The sequence below is a fragment of the Panthera leo genome, chromosome D4 (assembly GCF_018350215.1).
Source record: "Panthera leo isolate Ple1 chromosome D4, P.leo_Ple1_pat1.1, whole genome shotgun sequence".
Classification (NCBI taxonomy): Eukaryota; Metazoa; Chordata; class Mammalia; order Carnivora; family Felidae; genus Panthera; species Panthera leo.
In genome coordinates this window covers 8,200,565-8,223,315 of record NC_056691.1, presented here as the reverse complement: position 1 = coordinate 8,223,315, position 22,751 = coordinate 8,200,565, and the positions used below count along the sequence as shown (strand labels likewise).

The 22,751-nt window shown below is 40.0% G+C and overlaps 1 protein-coding gene across 14 annotated transcripts in view; it reads right to left on the bottom strand.

Moving 5' to 3' along the window:
* Positions 1 to 22,751, bottom strand: part of RFX3 (regulatory factor X3) — a 284,537-nt gene that overhangs the window by 53,558 nt on the left and 208,228 nt on the right. For all 14 annotated transcript variants that reach the window (XM_042912333.1, XM_042912320.1, XM_042912327.1 and 11 more), the window contains 4 exons: positions 18,360 to 18,541; positions 14,786 to 14,905; positions 2,723 to 2,844; positions 841 to 953 (listed from right to left, as the gene is read on the bottom strand). In XM_042912333.1, the coding sequence (XP_042768267.1) occupies positions 841 to 953; positions 2,723 to 2,844; positions 14,786 to 14,905; positions 18,360 to 18,541 (537 nt within the window). The remainder of the gene's footprint in view (positions 1 to 840; positions 954 to 2,722; positions 2,845 to 14,785; positions 14,906 to 18,359; positions 18,542 to 22,751) is intronic.

Sequence of the window (22,751 nt, the reverse complement as noted above, 5' to 3'; positions counted from 1 at the left end):
ACTTAAGACGATTCTTACGGCGATCCCTTATGCCCTTTCCACCAGGTGAGCTACAGGTACATTAACCCGCTGTCCTGGAGACAACGAGCCAGGTGCAATGGGGCACACTGCCAAAAGGAGGAGAAGCAGGGATGGAAAATACCAAGAGAAACGTTAAGTAACCACAAAAACAAAACAAAACTAGAGCCTCATTAATCCTTGGAAGGAACACCTAACGCGCTTCACTAAGCATTTCTAGAAAACACTCTTTTTTTTTTTTTTTTAAGTTTATGTATTTGTTTAAGTCATGTCTACACCCAACACGGGGCTCGAACTCACGCCCCTGAGATCAAGAGTCACGTGTTCCTGGAAGAGTCACATGTTCCACATCCTGGAACTTATTCTTCATTAGTACACTTAGAAGTGTCTGTTCTTTTTAATGGCGGCACAGAATTCTGCTCAAGAGACCGTATGTACCGTGTTTTATTCAGTTCCCTTGTAGATGTGGACGCTCCAACCAATCTTTTGCGCTAAAAGCCGTAATGCAACGAGTTCCTTGTACACTCATGTCTTCACCCAGGTGGCATACTTTGTCGGGTGAATACCTAGAGGTGGTGGAATTGCCACGTCTAAGGATTCAGACTAGGAAAGGCTAAGGAGACGGAGAGTAGAACGTATTCTCGTTTTCTTGCGTCCATCATTTCTTCAGGCGGAGACCGGAAGAAAGATGAATTTCTCAGTGTTCAAAGATACATGAACTAACTTTACCTGTCCTCTAGGAATAAGCTTGATTATTTTAGTTTAGCAAGTTGTCTGGCAAAAATTTTAGTGTGCGTTCATACTGCGTTTGAAAAAACTTACCTCACAGTGCTCTCGATAAAGACTCTGCAGTGACTTGATATCCTCAAAGGTAGTACCATCTGGCAGAGAAGAGATTTCAACTTCTCCAAACTCTGGAAGTGCTCGAGATGCATCTGTTGCCATGACAACACAACAGAAAAAAAAAAAAAAAAAACCTCTCATGGATTGTGCCAATTACAGATTAATGAGGGAAAATTTAAGAAGACTAAAAAAAGGAAAAAAAAAAAACCCATAAAGGCCAGAGGTCCAACGATGGAATAACTTCTCATAGTAGTACGTTTCAAACAAAATGTAGCAACAGCATCAGTGGAGGGGAATTGAGGAGGCACTGAAAAATCATGGAGGAACTAAATTTTCACTACGATTATACTAGAAATAACATGCCATAATGTCTCTCAACCTAGGGCCTCTACTAAGAGAAAAATATCTCGAGCTGGTCAGTATTGGTTTTAGTTATTATTGTGTTGTGTTACTTAGGAATATAAAAAACTAAACGTAGCTTTAAACTCCGTAGGCTCATACTTCTTATAACATCATAAACTAAAAGAGCTACGAAATGAACACACATAAAACTACAAAAATAACATTAAACTTAACAACATTAATTTGATATGATGGACGAGACTGCTGTCCTATCACTAAATTCCCGCTCGCAACATGAATACGGTATTGACTGCTGTGGCCTAGAACTTTTGAGTTTGACAGGCCTATACCAACATGTCCTTGGTGGGGCTGATTCTCCCGTTATTATCCTGTATTCAAAGCTGTGGAACCTTCCTCCACAAAGCACTGGGACGTCATTTAGCCTTCCCTTGGGACGAATTACATAATTTATGTAATTTACCTAGTAAGTCTCTCCCTGTTCTTTTCTCATTAGCTCTGGACAATTCGTGCAATGCACTTCGGTGCCTGCTTTATCCTAAATTCAAATCCAGATGCGTAAACGAAAACCGCACAACGGTTTTCGTTCTACTCTTCTAGATGATCCAGAAGACGCTCCTATTATAATTTTTTTTTTTTTTACAGATTCTAATTGAAATAAAAACAAAGTAAAAAAAAATCAAAATTCTCGTTGAGAGCTCAGGCTCTCCAGAATACACGTGACGACTCCAGTTTGAGAAACGCTGCCGTAACGCTTTCAACATCAGTATCTACTCTGCCCTGAGAGGCCTTGTGCATTGTTTGTCAGAAAGTCCACATCGACAAGTATACACACGCCACAGACTCACACACACGCAAACTCTTTGCTGGCTTCTGTCTGTCTTGATCTGCTGCACGGACACTATGTGTTTTCATCTCGACAAGAGTTGTCAGTTAAAGTGCCATTTTTTGCACGTCTAGCTATCACAGGAATATGCGGAATGTTCCAATTCCTAACTCTTTAAGTAATAAGACACACGGACACCATCTACAAAATTACAAGAATAGGACAGACTGTGATTAGTTTGAATTAACAGCTTACTTTTCCAAAGTTTCTAGCAATTTTTTTTTTTTTCTAATCTGAGCCTATGCGTTTTGCAACGTTATCGGCAGGCAATGAGAATTCTTGTTGGTACTTGAAGTAAACTACTGAAAATGGACACAACGCAATTTTCATCACAAAAACCCCATGAATACAAATTCTGCAAGACGAGGTCACGGCTATGAGCCTTTCATTCACATGCACTTAGAGGTCCTACGCAGCTTGAGATTTTTTAAAAGCTCTCGGGAACATGAGAAAGTAGAAATGATCTACAACTATTGTAGGATACACACGGAGACACACAAATCTTTCTGTGTAATTAACATCTGTAATAGACACAGCACTTGGAGAAAACACTAGTATTGTTCTCTTCTTTTCAACATGCTAATAGCAACTAATACGCATTACACCTTAACATACCTAAAAACTGTTGATGATGTTGACTTTGGGCAATTACAGTTTGCTCAACAGATGTGCCTGTCTGTTGACCACTTCCTGTGAAACCATCTGCAACCCCATCCACTTTCTGCATAGGCTTGTACCTAAAATATTAGATGGGAAAAAACAAATAGACCAAATTATTCCTTGTTGGTTATGTACTACACAAAACTCCCACGGCATTCAATTTTATTCTATCTTCTGTAATGTCTCATGATAGTTGTCGGATGAATTCTCAAAAAGTTAGGATGAAGAAATTTTTTTCAATTGTGAAAAGAAAAGGAGAAGGGAGGGGGCTTAGGAGAGGGACCAGTTTTTGAAAATTCAGAAATTGAAGAACAAAAGAGTTACGAGGCATTTCCCTGGACAGCAGTAGCAAAGGTGCCCACGGTTAAGTGCAGTCTGAACATGACTCTTAATGGCCAATGGATCAAGGCGAAAACATTTTAAATACGTTGGGACTTTAATCTGAAATAAGATCGAGGAGCTGGGGCCTGAGAAACGTTAACGAATGGCTTTCGATTAAAAGTATCTCTCAAACATGATTCAGCCTACAAACTCTACCATACTCGTTTTCATATTTCCTAAAGCCTCCCATGCATCTCAAGACATTCATCCCCAACAACCCCTATCCTCGTCTGCAAATGCAAAGACCGTAAGCATCGGCTTGTAGCAAAATACATCAAGATTCCATCTACAAAGTAGGTTAGCAAATTAAAATAAATAAATAAAAAGAATCAAAGTCTGCTACAGTTATGCATTTATGTTCAGGTCCTACTTTTATACAAACTCATGAACTCTCTTGCTAAGACACAGCAAACAGGCTCCTGCACGGGAGAGAAGGAAAAACTCCTCGGGAGAGAAACAGCACATATGAAAATCAGCCCGGGTGAGTCTCTTAAGACGGGCAAATACAAAATAAGAAAAGAAGCAACAACTGTAATTTCTTCTTTTTCTAAGATTTCAATCGTTTTCCTTCATTTAGAAATTCAGAAAAACAGATAACCCTAAGACAAAAAATGAAAATCGACAATAAGCTTATTACCTAGAGATAACATTCACTTTATGTTTCTTCTCCCATTTTCCCCATTTCTGATTATATTTCTAAACAAAACCACCTAATGTTCTCTCCACCCAGACACTTCACTCTTATAAGTCAACTGTACCACTGGTATGGAATTACTGTGAATAACAATGTCCCCGGTACATGAACAAGATATACGCTCAGGCACTGGCACTGGGTGACAGATACGAAATGAACAGACATCACGCAAACCAAGGGTCGGGCAGTGTTAGGAAATGATTCCATCTTGAATGTTATTAATGAGAACTTAGATAAACACACCTTCCCAGAAACAAACTGTAATCCCTCCTAATGACATTTGCGTTCATTTCTTAGGTGACAGTCTCTCACAGAGAACTACGAAAAGCAAACAAAGTCAGAAGACGAACAGGGTAGGAAAAGAGGACAACTGACTTCATCCGTGTTGGCCCTGGGCCACCAAAATGTGGATTGTTATTCTGTAAGGACATCAAACAACTCAAACCTATCCTTTTATTTACCGGGAGAAAAAAAAAGAACTCAAAGTACTTTTGCGTTGGGGAAAATGTGTTAGAAGTGTCACTTATGAAAAAAATGGAATGTTTCGATTTTTTTTCCTCCTTAAAAAATTATCGTGGAGAGGCAAAAAAAAAAAAAAAAAAAAAAAAAGAAAAAAAAAAGACTTTGTGCGGCAAGTACTTTGAGTACTTGTGTGGGAAAGCAGTTGCCAACCATTCTGTTCTGGAAGATGTGAATGATTTTATCCTTAGGGAACTTTCTCATCCTCTTTAATCCATTCCAGGTTTCCTTTGATTTTAGCCCCCGCTTTTAGAGCTACGAACTTTTATGCCACTAATACAATAGGCAAAAACTGTTGAACCGTGTTTCTTCCTTTAAGTTAATGGAGTTTGGGATGCAGGGAGTTAACAGACAAGAGGTTAAAAGGATTTGAATTATTTCCCCTGCAGAAGAGAAAATGGAAATATTTCCTATCAATTTCAACTACATTAAACTTAACAGAGGATTGGAGAGTAATTAGGAGAGTTTGCGTGGCTATGCTTTATCAAGCTTCCTTTGTCCTGCACAGCACCTAGTACACCACGGATGTTGTGTAGGCACAAATGTCAAGGGTAAGTATAACAGGAAATGATGTTGGGGCGCCTGGGTGGCTCAGCCGGTGAAGCGTCTGACTTCGGCTCAGGTCGTGATCTCACGATTTGTGAGTTCGAGCCCCGCATTGCGCTCTCTGCCGTCAGTGCAGAGTCCGCTTTAGATCCTGTCTCCCTCTCTCTCCCTGCCCTTCCCCTGCTCACGCTCGCTCGTGCTCTCTCTCACAAAAATAAACATTAAAAAAAAAAGAAAGAAATGATGTATATTCCTGTGGGACCGTAAGTTTTCAGAGGACAGACGACGTTGTGTCGCCATCTACTTGCACACAGTACTTGTCAAGCCTGAAGCCCGCAGGCAGAACGATCTGCTTCCTCAGAAAGACGGACACAGAGGAAATTCGTAAGGGGAAGGAACACGTATGGTATTTTAAATGAGCATCCAAAATCAGAGTACATTATAACTAATGCACGATTATGCTTCCTAATAATGATATTGAGTGGGAGGGGCTGATTAGAGGTATGCTCTATTACACAGGAGATGGAAAACACATCAAGAGTAGCCTGTAGATAAAAAGGAAGGAAGTTGGTGAATCCTGAAGAGACCGTGCAGGCCAGTACTTAACAACAAATCTCATATAGGATAGGTAAAGAAAAAAAAAAAAAAAAGAAAAGAGGGGACTTATTCTAACCGTAAGAATAGCAAGGTGAACGGGGGATTGAATGGATACACTCCGGTTGCCTTGTCAACGGGACCTCTGGAAGCCAGAACCTGAGGTTGTATCTCCTCAGAGAAGGGTTGGGGGGGGAGTCTGGGAGCGGTGGGTGCCATAAATGGCAGCAATATGGCTCGCAGACGAGAGCAGTATCTTCAGGAGCCTCCAAGTACGAGAGAGCTCCAAGGTAATGCTGATTTGCGTGCTTCGTTTTAAGCAATAAGTCACGTAGGGGCTTATGCTCAGGGTACTGCCCTGCACGGGACTGGCATGTAGAAAGAACCCCCAGAAATCACAAACACTGGACGGAGGAAAGCTACATGTTGATCTTCCTGATGATCGAAGGAGAACATCTTCTCGCTACCATCACCTCCGAGTTGAGTCTCCACCACTCCAACAGGAAGTCAAGAATAGTCCCATTACAAACAGGCTGAACAACTATCTGTGGTAACTGATTCCTCCCGGAAGAAACAGTCATAGATGATATGATCTTACATTGGGTTTTGGAACCTAAACGTGTATCTGTAACCGGGTAGCTTTCCAAAAAATTCAAGAGCTAGGCTCACCCTAGGTCTAGCCAGCAAAATTTTTAAAAATAGGGCTTAGGAATTGGCCATGTTAACCTGCCTCCCAGATATGTCTTGAGTAACCTGCACAGAACTAGTCGGCAGGAGCCTCTTGGCCCGATATAAATTCCTTCAGCCCAGGGCTGTCCACGTATACCCATAACATCAGAGAAAAGTCATTTTTTGTACACTGAGTCACCAATTTTCAATCTGTTCCCAATAAACAACGTTTGGGACATAACTACCAATGAGTGGATAATAAATGAATGAATGAATGAATGAATGAATGCTCAAGTCACATATTTCATTTGATCATACTACCAATTGGTCTTAACATGTATCAAATCAATTTAACAAATATTTATTGAGCATTTACTATGGGTTAAAGACTTTAGGGGCGTGGTTTTGAAAAGGCTATGTACAAACAAAATCTTTCCAGGAGTTTTTTTACATTCTGTTGGCTTTCATGATAACCCAACACTATGTTAATTTAACCCTGGGTGAATTTCAACTGACCTTTTAGCGTTGCAACACAGTTTTCAAATTTCCTGCCTCCTTAGCTTCTTCATAAAATACCCACTATTCACACACTAAACCGAAAATCCAGAGACACTTTTCTCCTGAAAAAAATAAATTCTTTGTTGAATCTTTTAAAAAGCTGCACTTTTTAGTATTTAAGAGTATCTTCTCAGGGCAGCTGGATGGCTCAGCCAGTTGAGCGTCCGACTTCGGCTCAGGTCATGATCTTGCTGTCTGTGAGTTCGAGCCCCGCGTCGGGCTCTGTGCTGACAGCTCAGAGCCCGAAGCCTGTTTCGGATTCTGTGTCTCCCTCTCTCTCTGCCTCTCCCCCACTCATGTGCATGCTGTCTCTCTCTCTCTCTCTCTGTCTCTCTCTGCAACAATAAACTTAAAAAAAAAAAAGAAAAAAATTTAAAAAAAGACTATTTTCTCTATCCCATCTATTTTAGAAATCCAATAGCTTTAGATTACATTTTCTTCCAGGAGATTCTTAGTGCTCCTGAGTATATGTGCTCTGAGAAAGACCTGTGCTACATCAAATGAAGAAACAGCTCTTGGTTTCAAAATTAGTAAGAGGCAAATGATAATTTTAACAGCTTGCAGCTCCATGGGCAATCAAAGCTAAAGTTGTTAATGATTAAGAAATCAAAGAAAGTCTAATGCTTTAATAGCGGAGCGTGTGCATGAAACCTGTCGCTAACATGGAAAACACGGTAAATTGTTAGGAATCTTCCCCCATGGGGTTAGTCATACCTGTGATTTAGAACTTGGACAGCTGGAACTCTACTGTAAAATAATATCTAATTCTGTCAATAATCTCACATGTGCAGACACTGAAGGAATCCAGTGAAAGGCAAAGAGTGGCCTATATTTATTATATTGACTCTCTTATATTTAGCAGTACCGGGATTTTCAGTGGACTGAGTGCAACATTTGGAAAAGTCCCTCTGAAGCAGGTGAAAAACGCACAGGAAAAATGCAAACTCTCAACTGCACGGGCCAAGAGAGCCTTCACCATTCTGGGAAGGACACAGTCGTCTGATATGCAAGAACAAATCGAAATGCTGAGCTCAGAATCAGGGACAGAGGCTCAAGTTGTCTATCGGAATCTTGAGATTCCCTTTAGAACAACCACCTCGGAAAATCTTTAGGTGGCTCGAGGCCTGGAATGATGTAAAACGTGAACAGGTCAGAGGAAAACCGGGAGGGCCGAGAACGCCTTTCTTTGAGAATACTGACTCCCTGGTGTCCCACTCAGCACGTCTGTGTCTCCACGACTTCGAACATCAACCCTGCTGGTTAATGACAGTGGCTCCGTCTCTTCCATTCTTGTGGGCGGCTCGGGAAGTACCTGTCTCTTCACTAGCTCGGCATCTACCGTGGGGCAAGGAGAAGAGGGGACAATTAAATTCAGATGGGGGTAGTTGTCTTAATTGCAGCGGGGTTCATGCGGAAAGGACGAGGTAAGCTGTTGGCTAAAATGAAAGCCCGGATCATTCGTTCACTTGACAAGTAGGTACGGAGCGTGGACAAATGAGCCAAGGGCCCTCTTGAGGTGCTGAGGCTATAATGTTGAAAGAGGCAGACGCTATTCTCATCTCACGAGTTTCTCCAGTGGGTCCTCCCAGTGGCCCTTTCAGTTACACCCATTCTAGAGGGATGTCCCCCTTCCTCCTGTATTTGGAAAATAACAACCCGACGCCACCTGACGCCAAGATGGCAACAACCACAGGAGAGAACAACCCGAGGCTCTAAGAAGCAACACGTTAGTGACCTTCCTGCATACGGCAAAACTAAATGGGTCTCGATTTCCTTATCGGTAAATAGCCCATGTAATTGCCAAATGAGATCTTGCATGGAAAGAGCTTACTGAAGGACATTTTAAATGGTCAATAAATGTCTGTCAGAAGGGGGAGTGGTAGCTGTTACCCTTAACAAACTTTACACGAATTACCATAGTTAATAATTACTGAACTGTGATTATCTGTGATTCTCTTATCGTCAGGGGAAACCGTCTTGACATCAGGGACTACATACAGCAGTGGCCTAGCGAACATTAAATATTTCAGGGCCCGAGATTCCTTATGTTTCCAAAAGCCAAAGGCAGAGCACCTGATCAACTTCCCACTAAAGATTCCTGCTACCTTTTGCTCTCTCAGACCAACCTGCCAGGTCTAGATGCTAAGCTCTGTAATGACCCCAGGGGGTTCACGTTCTAGGAAAGGGATAATACACTATTAACATCAATCAAAGCTGAAAACCACTGGGGAAGAAAAAGGAAGGAAGGAAGGGAGGGATGGAAGAATGGGAAAGAATGGAAAGAAAGAAATGGAACCCAAAGTTGCCCAACTGCTTGGGTTCATTCTCCTCTGAAACAGCCTTATTCTTAAAGAAATATTTTTCTCTGGTACACATAGTATAATAGTACAGAATAATAGATTACCTAACCCTTGAATATTTCCAGCTATTAAAAAAAACACTTATATACTTTTTTCCACCTGAACTTCAAAACAATCTGTGAGGTGGTCTACTCTATATATTTTTATTTTGCAGATGGAGAAACCAAGGTTTGGTGAAGTTCAGTTACACACACTGCAGAAATGCCAAAGCAGCCTATACTCTGACTCTCATTTCCCAATTTTAAATATGGAGTTCTTTCCACTAGTCTGTGAAGTCCAGACTAAGGAAGGTCTTCTAATGACAAGGGTTCTTGTCCTCCGTCACTCCTTCGGAACATGCGTGCTTTCACACTCGTCTACAGAAGAGCAAAAGTAGCCTTGCTCTATCATCTTTCCACCTGGCCTCAGTTTCCCCTCCTCTGAGTGCCACAAAGTTTCCTTCTTTCACAGAATCCACTTCCTGTGAAGGGACCACTCAAAGAGGCAGGGGGTGACACATTCCCTCACTAGTATGGACATACTCACTAACGTGTTGTATTTCCTTTTTTTTTTTTTTTTAAGTTTATTTACTTTGAGAGGTTGGGGGAAGAAAGAGAGAGGGAGAAAGAGAATCCCAAGCAGGCTCTGTACTGACAGCACACGGGGGGCTCGAACTCACGAATCTCAAGATCATGACCTGGGCGGAAATCAAGAGCTTAAATGGCTGAGGCACCCAGGCACCCCCTCCTTTTCTTTCATATGCAAAAATTTATCACATGTGTATGTTTCTGTTTGGGTTATCTTCCCTCTTTAAAGGTGGCATTCTTTTTCTTTTTTTAAAATTTTTTTCATATTTATTTATTTTTGGGAGCAAGAGAGACAGAGCATGAGTGGGAGAATGGCAGAGAGAGAGGGAGACAGAATCCAAAGCAGGCCCCAGGCTCCGAGCTGTCAGCACAGAGCCCGACGCGGGGCTCGAACTCAGAAACCGCGAGATCGTGACCTGAGCCGAAGTCGGACACTCAACCAACTGAGCCACCCAGGCGCCCCAAGGCAGCATTCTTATAAGGACAAGCGGACTAGGTTCCTGCCCTGGTTGCTACATGATTGTGGGCAGGTTATTTAACCTGTACGGGCTTCCGTTTTCTCATTAAGAGGATGAGTTGGACTGGGTGACCTCTTCCTTCCAGCTGAACATTCTATGATTCTGTGGTATCTCTGTTGGAGGTGATGGACATATTCTCTACGCAGCTGCTGGTTGCTATGTGCTGGCTGGAGGAATGCGCTTTAATAGTTTGAGAACAGATCAAACTGAGATCAAACCCCGCCCAGCCCACGGTCAACAGCACTGGGCTCTCTGTCCCACCACTTCTGCTACAAGGATTTGGAAACATAACTAAGATAGGTATGCCAACGCTCTTTAGGTACGTCTCTGAAATATTAAAAATAAACTGCAGCAAGCATTTTTACCTGGTGTCCACAGCTGAAGATTACTGATCTTTGGGCTCTATGATAACCTAACTTATTTATTATCTGAATGAGGGCAAGCCAATTATCCATGAGTAAATTGCCTTGAAAAACAGAAGATCACATTTAAGTGCAGAAGTTATTTTCATAGGAAATATTTTCAACCGAAGATATTAAAAGAAGCTAGTACACATTCTCTTGCTTTCTTGACCAGGACACTTCAGCTCTTCTCGATTACCTAGAAGGTCACCAATATGCCAAAGTCATTACACTGTGTTAGACTAGATTCTAGTCCCTCGACTGATGATACTCGAAGGGCTTCTGGACTACCTACGTCTCCTTGGCCCTCCACTGAATGTGCACACGCTGTCCTGTTGGATAGCCCAAGAGTGAACAGAAGACCCTTGTCACCTCATCACTTCTATTTCCTCTTGCCAGCTGTTATACCTCATGAATACCTAGGAATGAAGGGGGCTCTAATCTGCTCCTTTAGGGACATGGCTTGAGGATGGCTTCCTCTTTTCAATTAAGCTCAACTATGGGTTCTGTGACATCTGTTTTTTTTTTTCCAATCAGAAGCTGTTTCCATTTATTTCCAGACTCATGGCTATGTTCCATATGGTGGTGTTGCTGGGAATCGGATTTGGAGACAAGTGAAAATTTCCCCTACTACCCTAGCAAATCTTCAAATGAGACACCATATGTAAAGAGGTTCTAAAAATTATAAAGTTACACAGAACAATAATCATTAGTACTTCTACAACTACTATGATTCCAGCCTTAAGAGAAAAGTGTACAAAAACTTCACTCCTCGCTGATACAATGATCACCGCATACGCTTGAATTTTCGTCCCCTATGAACACATAAGACATGTAAATTTATACTACGGAAGATGTGCGTCTTTAGATGCACGAACTAATGCTTGAGGCGTTTAAACCATTTGAATATTCTAAAATATCAAACACAAGAGCTGCTATAAAATATCTGAAACCTTTCACATGTCACTTGAATTTTAACAAGAATGGCAGGCTCTTCTCACATACAATTTAGTATCTTCGATAGAATCATTTGAGTTTTATCAGCCACAAAATGAATGCTATAATACTTTCTTTTTCCATGGTCTTTCAACAAATACTCTTAACCCCTACATCCAGACTTGGGGCGAGAAAGACTGCCTCAGTGGCTTCTATGCAACGGAGTAGGTGGCTTCAGTTAAAGCCTATGAATGCGGCCAGTTGGTAGGATCCTTCAGAGAGAGAACAGAAGCCTCCCTCTGTCCTGCTGGTCCCCACGAGGGGGCTGTGAGGTTGATCCCACTAACCGCAATCAGTTAGCAAGACACCATCACAAGAGCCCCCCCCCCCACCCCGTCCACAAGCCACAACTTGTGTCATTAAAAACAAACAAAGAAATGTCGGCACAGTGTGCCCTTAACACAGATTTGAAATGTGCAGATCCACATACACGCAAACTTTTCTCGATAAACTCAGTACTGTAAATGTATTTTCCTTATGAGTTTCTTAATAACATTTTCTTCTTCCTGTCACTTTACTGTAAGTATACACAATATCGTACATATAACATACAAAATTTGCATTAACTGACCGTGATCCGTAACGGCTTCCGGTCAATAGTAGGCTATCAGTTAAGTTTTTCCGGGAGTCAGAAGTCATACCCAGGTTTTGGACCGGGTGGGGGTCAGTGCCCCTAACCCCCAAGTTGCTCAAGGGTCAGCGGTGTTTCTTTGCTCCTCTAACATCCTTATGTCACAAGAGAGCGAACACCACAAGAAACTAAAGTTGGGACAATTTATGAATATCACTGAGAATTTTATGCATACATCCACATTATGTCTTATTCTAAAAGCAACTACAATTAGACTGAGATGGCAGGGTTTTCATGGCTTATTAACCTTTAGAGCTTTGGAATCCGTTTCAGAAGGAGACCCTTCTGAGTTCTAGGACTTGCTTCCCTAACCCAGGCTTTTTTTTTTTTTTTACAAAGAATGTCCCTCGAAGGCTACCATTTCCGTGAGAACGTGCTGGGATTCCTTGCAGGTTAAATCCAGCTGTCTCGAGTGCAACTTATCAAGTGGTTGTTCACATTTAAGTTGGAATAGATGTTAGTTTTGAATCAAACTTCTCTGTTTTTGGTTTCAGTCTCCCCATCAGCTCCACTGTGCACGATGTACAACAGCAATTTATTACAATCCACACAAACTCCATCTCCATATAAGGGACTGTTCTGTGATTTATCTTACTGTATTTTTCTGAGCCCCTTTAATGTATCTCCTGGGCTATACACCCCAAAAACCAGAAATCAGCAATTAAAAAAAAAAAAAAGGTCGAGAAACCGTGAATTAAAAAGCTAAAAACCTGGAGATAACCTTTACTTAGCAGCCAATCCTGAACTGACTCTTCAGTCTGGGACACTCGCACCGGAAATTATGATGGTGTTAAACTATTCAACAGGCATCTTTGCCTCCAGCCCGCTCCCATTAAATGTCTTACCCAAAATAAAAAAGTTATCTCTCCAGAAAAAAAATCTAAAGGTTTCACCGTTCTGCTCCAAAGCCGTACACAGCTTCCAAGCGCACAGAGAACAAACTTGCTAGCTTCGTATACAACCAAGTCCCCTAAGCCATGACCCAAAGTATGTTTTAAATCTCCTCTCCCGCTGAGCCAATCTTCTTCTTGGTTCTGCCCCTGCCACGTCAGCCTCCCCAAATCACACAGTCCTTACCAAGGACATCCTGGACTGCACCCCTGTTTACCCACGTCCTTCTCAAACAGCACTTCCTCTATGACACTTCTCAATCCTCCTCTCTCAGGGTTTGCTTAAAATTCCTCTGTATTTCAACAGTTCCTGGATCAAAGCTTTACTTCAGCACTTCACACACTGCGTTACTTAAGAAAAATGTTTCACGTGCCTTTCCTTCTAATTTCTGAATTCCTCAAAGTTAGAGACTGCGTCTTCTCTGGGCCCACGGGGTCTAGCAGGTAGCAGAGACGTAATCAGTGCTTGCAGACTAAAGAAAGGACGGACCATCGCAGGATATATTGTTTCTCTGGCAGTGACTTGGGGCTAATGCTTCCGACTAAGCTAGTATGGATGTGAAGGAGATCTGGCCAACCATCCCAGATCAATAAAACGAGTAAAGTGAGGCAGATCATCCGACTGTGTTCAGCCCTCCTTCCTCCTACCTAACTCTGCATGTTCAACTGAAAAGAAAAATTACGAGGCGCCTGGTTGGCTCAGTCGGTTAAGCGTCCGACTTTGGCTGAGGTCATGATCTCACGGTTTGTGGGTTCAAGCCCCATGTCGGGCTCTGTGCTGACAGCTCATGCTCTATTTCTCTCGGTCTCTCAAAAATACATGAACGTTTTTTATTAAAAAAGTTTTTTAAAAGAAAAATTATAACCACTATTATGGCTGAGCTATACTGGTAAAAAGGGAGAGATTTTTCTTTTATTTACTCTAAACTGTGATATAAGCCACATGAGACTAGAAGGCCCTTGGCTATATAACAGTATTATGACTTGTGCAAATCATTTAGCCTCTCTGGGACTGAAGTGAAAAACAGAGCTATGAAGGCTTTGATTGTCACAGGGCTGAGGGACCAGACTAGACAGAGGTATTTTTTTCAGTTCTAAGCTCTATGATCCCACCCACCCATCCATCCACCCACCCACCCATCCGTCTGGCCATCCATCCATCCATCCATCCACCCATCCATCCATCCGTCCATGAATGCTGGAGATCTCTCACAGCTCTAATATCTACAATTCTCCATCTATGAAAGCTGGATTCAAAGAAAATGCAACAAGTCCTAAACAGTTTGCCAGCACGCATGTTATGTCAAAAAGAACGACTGAGGGAGGTGCAAGACTGCAAGCGAGGAACTCACCAACACCGAAACAAGTTTCTCCAGGTGGTGTTTGCTTGGGTTCACTCCTTACGTTTTGGGTTTGGTCTCGTTGGCCGAATAGTTTGGGAGGTCACAGTGAAACTTAAAAAGGGGCCAAACAGGCCAAAATCAAATAAGGAATCGCGAAAGATTTGGAAAACCGACAGGGTGAATGAAATCCTACTAAATCATATTTGAGAACGGTCCATGTGTAAAAGCAGGCCGGCAACAGTCACATTCGCGTACGCTTCGGTATCTGCTCTATTTGCTCAGGGGAAAAAGGAGACTGAACATCTAAAGAAATATGTGGCTTTGACAGGTCAGCGATAATTCCGGAGTCTACCTTTGTTTCTGTTGCATGGGTTGCTGTCTCATAGCCATATACTGCATGTCTTCTTGCAGACGATTAAGAGGGGAATCTGGCTTGACACGGATCCCATAGTAATGGTACTTGGAGTTTCCTCTTCATAAAAGAACAACAAACATTAGAGACACAAAAAGTCAGTTAAACCAATATCAATCAGACAGGATGTCTACCTCACTTCACATCTGGAAAGATTAGGTAAAAGCAGCATATTCGCGTTACAGACTTACGATCTGCCTGTTCCAGATTATACCTGTCCATTTTTATGGTGGCTACATCTACAGAATCAAAACAAGATTTCGAATCGATCAGCGCAGGGCCCTGTGAAAACTCTCTCCTTATAAACTTAGATACCAGTACAATAGCTCACTTATTCCATTGAAGTTACACTTTGAGTTTCAAATTTGCGTTTTAGATTTCATTTAGAAGGGGTAAAGGTGGAAAACACACCTGGCCAAGAAAAATCCATTAAGAGGATAAAGGGCTATACACTAGAGGGGAATTTACTATAAAGTAGTTACACAAAACAAAGAAAAGAAATCTAATTCTGTGGTCTTGGATAAGTTAGGTCCACATCTGTGCGACGTCTATTACTACAGGATGGGGGAGGTAACTTGACTGATACAGAATGTTGCGGTAAAGTCTATCATGTGTTATTCTGAAACCTAAAAGGAGGCAGGCATTTAATCCATTGATTTTGAAACATATTTTATTAGTCTCTGTTTTAACGAATTCTTATCAGTTTGCAGGCTGAATACGATGTGTCACAACAGACATGGGGAAGTTTCTCTGTGAAAATGGCAAATTTCCACCTGGATAAAAACTGTCACAATTTCCCCATCTTCATGAGAAAGACCGTGTTTGTTATTAGAGATGACAAAGTTTTGCTCTGAATGAAATTTGCAAATTCTTGCAAAAATAACATTTTAAATATGTAAATTTTTGCAAAGGGAAAATAGCTTTTCACAAGTCTATATATAGCAAGACATCAGCTGCTTTTCCATTTTTTTCTTTCATTTACAAAAAAGAAATGCAAAAGTGTGGATTAAATATTTTATATAAAAATAGAACAGAATTTTACTTCCAAGATTAAAGAACATAGATTAAATGAAGCCTATATATTCAAAAGCATTACACTCTTATTACATAAATAATATTGCTAGTTTTAAAAAAAAAGTAGGGCGTCTGAATATCTATATAGTTTCAGCAAAGTATGTAACAGTATGGAAACTTAAATGCATTCCACTTGCAGAGATAGATCTTGTCTCCAAAATTCACTGCAAAATAGAGCAAAAACACGAAAACAAAACTCAATTAGTAGTGTTCTCCCTTACAAACTGGAGTAGGGTAAGTAGTGGAGTGGGGAGAAGAAGGGGAAGCAGGCGACAGTCCCCAGGGGATGTAGCCAATGACAACTACAGAGTAAAATGGGGTCTCCCTTGTAGACGGAAACAGATGAAGTGTCTAGTTTCTTCTCTGTTTCCTGCAAATGAGCATTTTTGTTGGGTTGGTGGGGAGCCGGTTGGGGGAGATCAGCACGTCTCACGGTCTTCTTTGCTTAAACTTAATTTGCAGATGGATTTGAACAAAAGACACCTTTTGATTTGCCTTTGTTTAGAAACTTGGTTTTTACCTAGCTCTAAAACCTCAAGAAATGGCCCAGTTCTGCCTCATGATTTATACTGATTTTCTTTCTGTTCCCTGGGTTAGGAGGAGTAAATGAGTGCTAAACCACTTTCCATGGTAGAAAGGATCTCCCTCACCATCGGCAGTGTTTCTACCTTAGAGTTCTGCTGCCTTCATAACACAGTATTTGTTTAAACTTTCCCCATTGGATTTCTTTTCTCCTCATTTCTCTAAGGCTTTACTTTCCATCTCTCTTTGAAAAGACCACATATAATTTTAAAAGGAACAGGAGACACAATTGTTACTTAGTGAGAGGGCAAAAAAGAACATCAGAAAGTAAAAGCTGTGATATTGCGAAATGTACTTGTGGAGTATAGATTCTACTCATTCACAAACCCAAACAACCCCAATTTTGGTCCTTTCTATTTTAAAGATGTGTTTCAAGGTCTGAATGGAGCCTCAAAATAGGACCCATTGAAATCCCTTTCGACAACAAAAGGAGCACAACAATACTGCTATTAGAATGTTGAATAAAGCCCAGAGTCTCAAAATATTGGCATGGTATGCATAACTACTGAGCCTGAGCCTTCCGCTAGCGGATAAGAGGTTAGATCCCCAAATAATGATTTTTGTGGTTCTGGCAAAAGAAACAGGAGAGAAACAAAGAGCTTTTTTCAAGGGACTGAAAGCTTTACTTCCTTTAGCCTGAAAAGACAATCATATTCTCCCGTTTAAAATATACTATCTTTTCAAGTATAGGAAGAAGAAAACATATTTATGAGAGAGCTGAACCTCTAGCAATCTGAAAGCTGGACGGTCACTTGAAATACAACAGAATGGAATGACTCACGCTTAGGATACTTAGAGACCTTGTAAATGACATAAAACTGACACTCCCTTTTTCTTAGCATAAGCCTACAATGAAGTCAATTAGTAAGGGTCTCTTTATTTAATAGTCTTTACTAGAATACTATGAAGCTGTGACTTAAAACCAATTAAAGGAAGAACGTCGAACGTTATACGGTGTGGCATCTTTATTTTTACACTTTTTATTAGGGATTTCTATAAGCTTTAGGAAATAAAAAACATCCATATCCTTCTGCCCAGCTTCTCAAAATATTCATGTTATGATAATTTGTAAAAACTATAGAAAGGCACAAAAATGAATCTCTACAGTTCCAACTATTATTTTCATCATATTTTGATTAGGAAAAACACTCCTTTCTCTTTCCAAAGGAAGGAAACGAGAAGCCAAGAATCTTCTTCACGTTACTGGTTTCCATGTTACGGAAGTACGCTATCTTTTTGCTTCTATACACGTATGGTTGCGTAGCCAAGATTCTAAAGAAGGCTAATAAGAGGTTAAACAGAACCATGTCATTACCCAGGGCTTCCAACACCCCAGCTTTTCAAGTTCAACAAATGATTTTTTGTTGATCTCCAAAAATGAAATGAAAAACTCAGCTTTAATTTCGTACTCTATTCAAATAGAAGAGTTATTTATAAAGACATTTCAGTATAATTTTGCAAGAGTCAAGAAATAACATAGTTTTCCATTTACTATGTCACTTACTCATCACTTCTGGTATGATTAGTTTTCAAAAGAGAAAACAGGGAGATACGTTAATTTTTAAGGCACCGTGTGTAAATCTTACGTTAACAGTTTGGCTTGCTGATTTCTGTATGAGGTGAGAATCAGTTCTCAAAGCTTTGGTCAGCTGATGTGTAAGACAATGCATCATCCCCTTTTGCAGCATTCACTGAATAACGACCTTTCCTTTTCTCAAGAGACTGTATAAACTGAGCTATTTCCTCATTTTTTCTTTATATGTCCTCTGTAATCAAGCACTTCTGCTCACGCACTGTCCTGAACTGCGTTAGTGTGAAAAAGAGGAATTCATTTAGGATCTTATTTTTTCGTACTAACCTAGTTCCCAATCTCCTGGTTCGGAGCCCCATAAAAATTGACCTTATTAGTTTTCCAAAAGAAGCAGCATTGACTGGGTCCAGTTTGTGTTCCTGACAATGTCGTAGGTAGTGGTTATACAGCGTGCTTCTAGGAAGGCTCACTCCTTCTGCGGTCTCGTAATTGTCCAACAGCCACTGGAGCTAGTGTAAAAAAGACAGGGTAAACACAGAGAAACCATATCATTTACCAGAATGTCTACAAGACCCTACAGATAACAATGGACAGAAATACTTAGATATTCATCAAACCTTGTAAGAGGCTAAACTGTTGTAAGTCAAAGGCTGCCGTAACCAGACCTTGAAAACTCTCAGAAACGTAAATAAATAGCTGAATGTAGTTTATGACCTCGGACCATGTCCATTCCTCAAACAGTCAAGCGCACGTAAAAAATACTCTTTTTCCCTGGATTGACTGCCATTTTGTAGACAAACACCTCTTCGGGGAATTCAAATAGTCCCATTAACCGGTCAGATGTAAAATTTGTAATTGCTACAGAACAAGACAGATTACCAAGCCTGGCAGCCTGGCACAGAATATGTCTCTAGTGTTGGTATGTTATGAACAGCAGGGTGCCTTGTATGAGTTTTTGTATGAAGTTTCTATTCACTTCCCTAGAATTCTAATTTACTTATCTAATTTACTCACACAGGTCAGTACAACACTATTATCTACTGGGTAGGATGCTGCAAGCAGAAAGGAAAAAAACAAATTCAGTCATTTCTTCCCCAGAAGGAAAGAAACTCACTAGACATTGATTTTTAAAAAAATTATGTAATAAAAAGGAATCATTTATTACAGTCATTTGAGTTTTCCTACCTGAGCGCTGTGTTCTTGTTTCTGTTTCATAATTTTGGAAGATACGCTACAATGGTAGTTGGTAAAGTAACATTTTCTCAGTTTATAGTCTACATTTGAAAAGCTTATGTTGTCCTACGTGTATTTCTTTAAAGTATAGAAAGTGCAAAGATACTTCAAAAAGTATAAACTAGGTCTATATTATTAAATTTCAACATTAGGAAAATTAAGTTATTAACTCGTTCATTTATTTCTTGACAAAAGGAGAACTGAAGAACATTTAAATGACTTTCTGAAGGTTACATTGTCTCAGAGTGCGATCTGGTTCCCAACACATATTTTCTGATAACTTGAATACCAGCTGTTGTTTCCACAAAGCAACAAAATACTTCACAGTATTTGTCTCAACAAAATTTCCATACCATATATAAGAGATGTGATCAAGAAGTGATATTTTACGTGCAATGTAAATTAAACGTAAGTTATGGAAGCCTAAGAATTTCTTTACTGTGCATCAGTTATGAGCCGGGCAATGTGGTAGGCACCTAGGGATGCAGAAATGAATGTGATCGCACCCCTGTCCTCAGGAATTTATGATCACAGTCCAAAAAAGATAATATGGACACTCAAATATATTAAAACATTTCTCCATTGTGCTTACTTATTTTAAGATCTGTGAACAAACTCAGAACCTGAACCTTCAGACTCCTGGTACTAAAAACATTTTCAGAATTACTGCCTTTAACTCTGACAACTGAATTGTCCAGAACCATTTTAATTTCAAATATTCCTACATGATGCTTATGTTTAATTAAAATCATGTCATTAAACTCATACTGATGTTGGCTTAGAAAATATGGCCACCAAGCCTACAAGACAGAGCAGAGTACTTTTAAAAATAAAGTTCATGTTCCCGTCAGGGAGACTTGAAGTTCTCTGCGAACCACTTAGGCATAATGAATATGTACATTTAAACATACCTGTTGCCTCTATAATGTATACAACGCTCCCTCTTCAAAAGGTTACACAAAATAAATGTTCATTTACATAATGACAAAAAATTAAAGGTCAAAAAGAATTCTTTAGAGATGAGTCATCTGTAACCTGTCAGTAAAGAAGTTTTCCAGAGGCAATGATTTCTAAGTATTCTAAACAACACATGAAAAAGTTCACTTACACATATTCATTTGGTATAAAAGAGGAAGGGGCAAAAAGCTTGGGAAATCCAGGGACTATGGCTCAGAGTAGTATTCTGCCTACAACGGGGGGGGGGGGGGGGGTCAAGATGTCTCTAGCCTTTCTTTTTAAATTTTAAGATTCTGTAGCTTAGGAACACAAGCAGGGTGATGACGCACAAAATATGGCCATACAAACCTGCCTCATAGATTTCATCCACGTGCCTCAGTAAGATGACGGGAATCTGAAAGCATTGTTACCTCACTTGAACGGTGTCGGAGAAGTTCTAGGGAACCATATTGCCCAAAAGTGCTAACTCTGGCTTTGTGTGCATATACTAGTTAGGGCCTTCCACTGGTACTCTAAATATATAAAGAATATAGAAATATAAAACAGAGAAAGTAATATTCTTTGAGAAATTCAGTTTCTGGAGATGAAGGAATAGAAAGGAAACACCAAAAATAATCCTCAGAAAGGGAAACGTATAAAAACTCTAAATATTTTGTGGAAAACAAGTATTTTGCAAATGAGTTAACAAAGCGCCCATATCCACAAGCATGGAACAAAGTTAAAAATGCCAAAGGTATGTCTGTATATATTATCTTTGCTTCCTCATACAATAATACATGTTGTCAAAGCCAAACAGTATGATTTTGTAGCAAAAAAAAATACTAAAAATCAAATATTCCCTCCTTTACGAATGAACAGAACATACACCTATACAGGAAGCGAATAAAGATATAAAGCAAATAAAACAATTTGTTTAATTAATGAGATACAAATGGAAAATTTCTGTAAACTGCCTTGACTATTTACTAGTTTTCTTGCAATATTTCATAAATTAAAAGTAAAGACAGGTATCTGAAAAAAATGAGAGTTTACTAATGTTTCATGATGAAGACCACTGTCTTATAGATAAAAGAATCTGAAAAAAACAAATCTAATAATAAAATATGTGTAGGGTATGGTCTTAAGGTGCCTTTCATAAAAATGAAAAGTAGTGCAAATATTAAAGTTAAACATAAAATATTTTGGGTCCAAAGGTATGTTTACATATATAAAAGAGTTAATCAGACAATTCTTTGTCAAAGAAAACTTACCACAGAAATAGATAATTCTAGCGAAAGTGGGCTTAAAACACTCGGAAGCCTAAATAATATTACTCAAGGCCCAAAAGAACAATTTAGAGAAGATGAAGTTTTTACTGGATTGGCGGTATGGTCCCCTGAAAAGCTAAGCAAGTCAAATAACCTGGACGGACCGCTTTGCAAACTTACTGTTCTTTTTGGACAGTTTCACATTCATACGGATTCTTCATTTCTAAACCAGTTTTTCAAAAACCTGAGTTCCTTTGTAATATGTGTGAGTATGTGTGTCTGCGCGTGCATTTGTGGGCATATGTATTTCTATGTATATAATGTTATTACACACACCACACGCTTACACACATAAAATAATCATTAGTGGGTGTGAAAACCTCCCTAAGAGTGGGTGTGCTGACGCCTACCATTCTGACGGAAGCAAAGGTGCATTTTGTTCCCTGCCTCTTATTCGCAGGAAGTTGCCAGAAGGCTGGAGATCACTTTGGAAGAGCAGAAGGAGGTCGAACGGAGGCAAAAAGCCCTGAAGGAGGGAGATGGCTACTGCTGCGGCCGTAACTCTTCCAGCTAGGAAGCCTGTTAACAACCGTGTCACCTAAGGGTAGTGCCCCGTGTCACCTAAGGGTGGTGCTCCTAGGAGCTCGTGATGGAAGTAGAGACTGGAGCTACCAGATAAGATTTTGAGATTGAGCAGGGGACTATAATGTGCGTTTTACATGCCGGGATTTAACCTTCCAGTTTGGACACAGTGATCGCACTGTAAATCAGATATTGGAGTCTGAAACACAGCATAAGAAAGGATTAATTTTATCGTACGAGCAAGTTGGTTGTTGAGTGTAACCTAAAGGCATACACTTCTTGTGTTGCCCAAGGGAAGTTCATGCCTGTTACAAGATACAGTTTGCTTGGGTTTTGTCAGACGCTAAAATTCAATACCCTTAACATTTAGTAGTTGAGATCTAAACTATTACAATTTTTTTTTTACTCTTTATAAAACGTTGTAAGATATTTGTTTACATTTATGGTTTTAAAAGCCCATAAAATACCACAGGAACTTTTAACCTTTATCTTTAAAACTTGATTATTCTACTAATGAACGAACATAAATTCACGTAAGAGTGGAAGGCATGATAATTGCATCTTTCAACCTTTGCATTTAATCTATATTAATCAGGGTAGATTAAGGAAGATGAACAGTTCCTATTTTTCCCAAAGGGAAATACTGATTGACAAATTTAAAAAAAAAATACATATTGCATTCCCCAATTAACATCTAAAT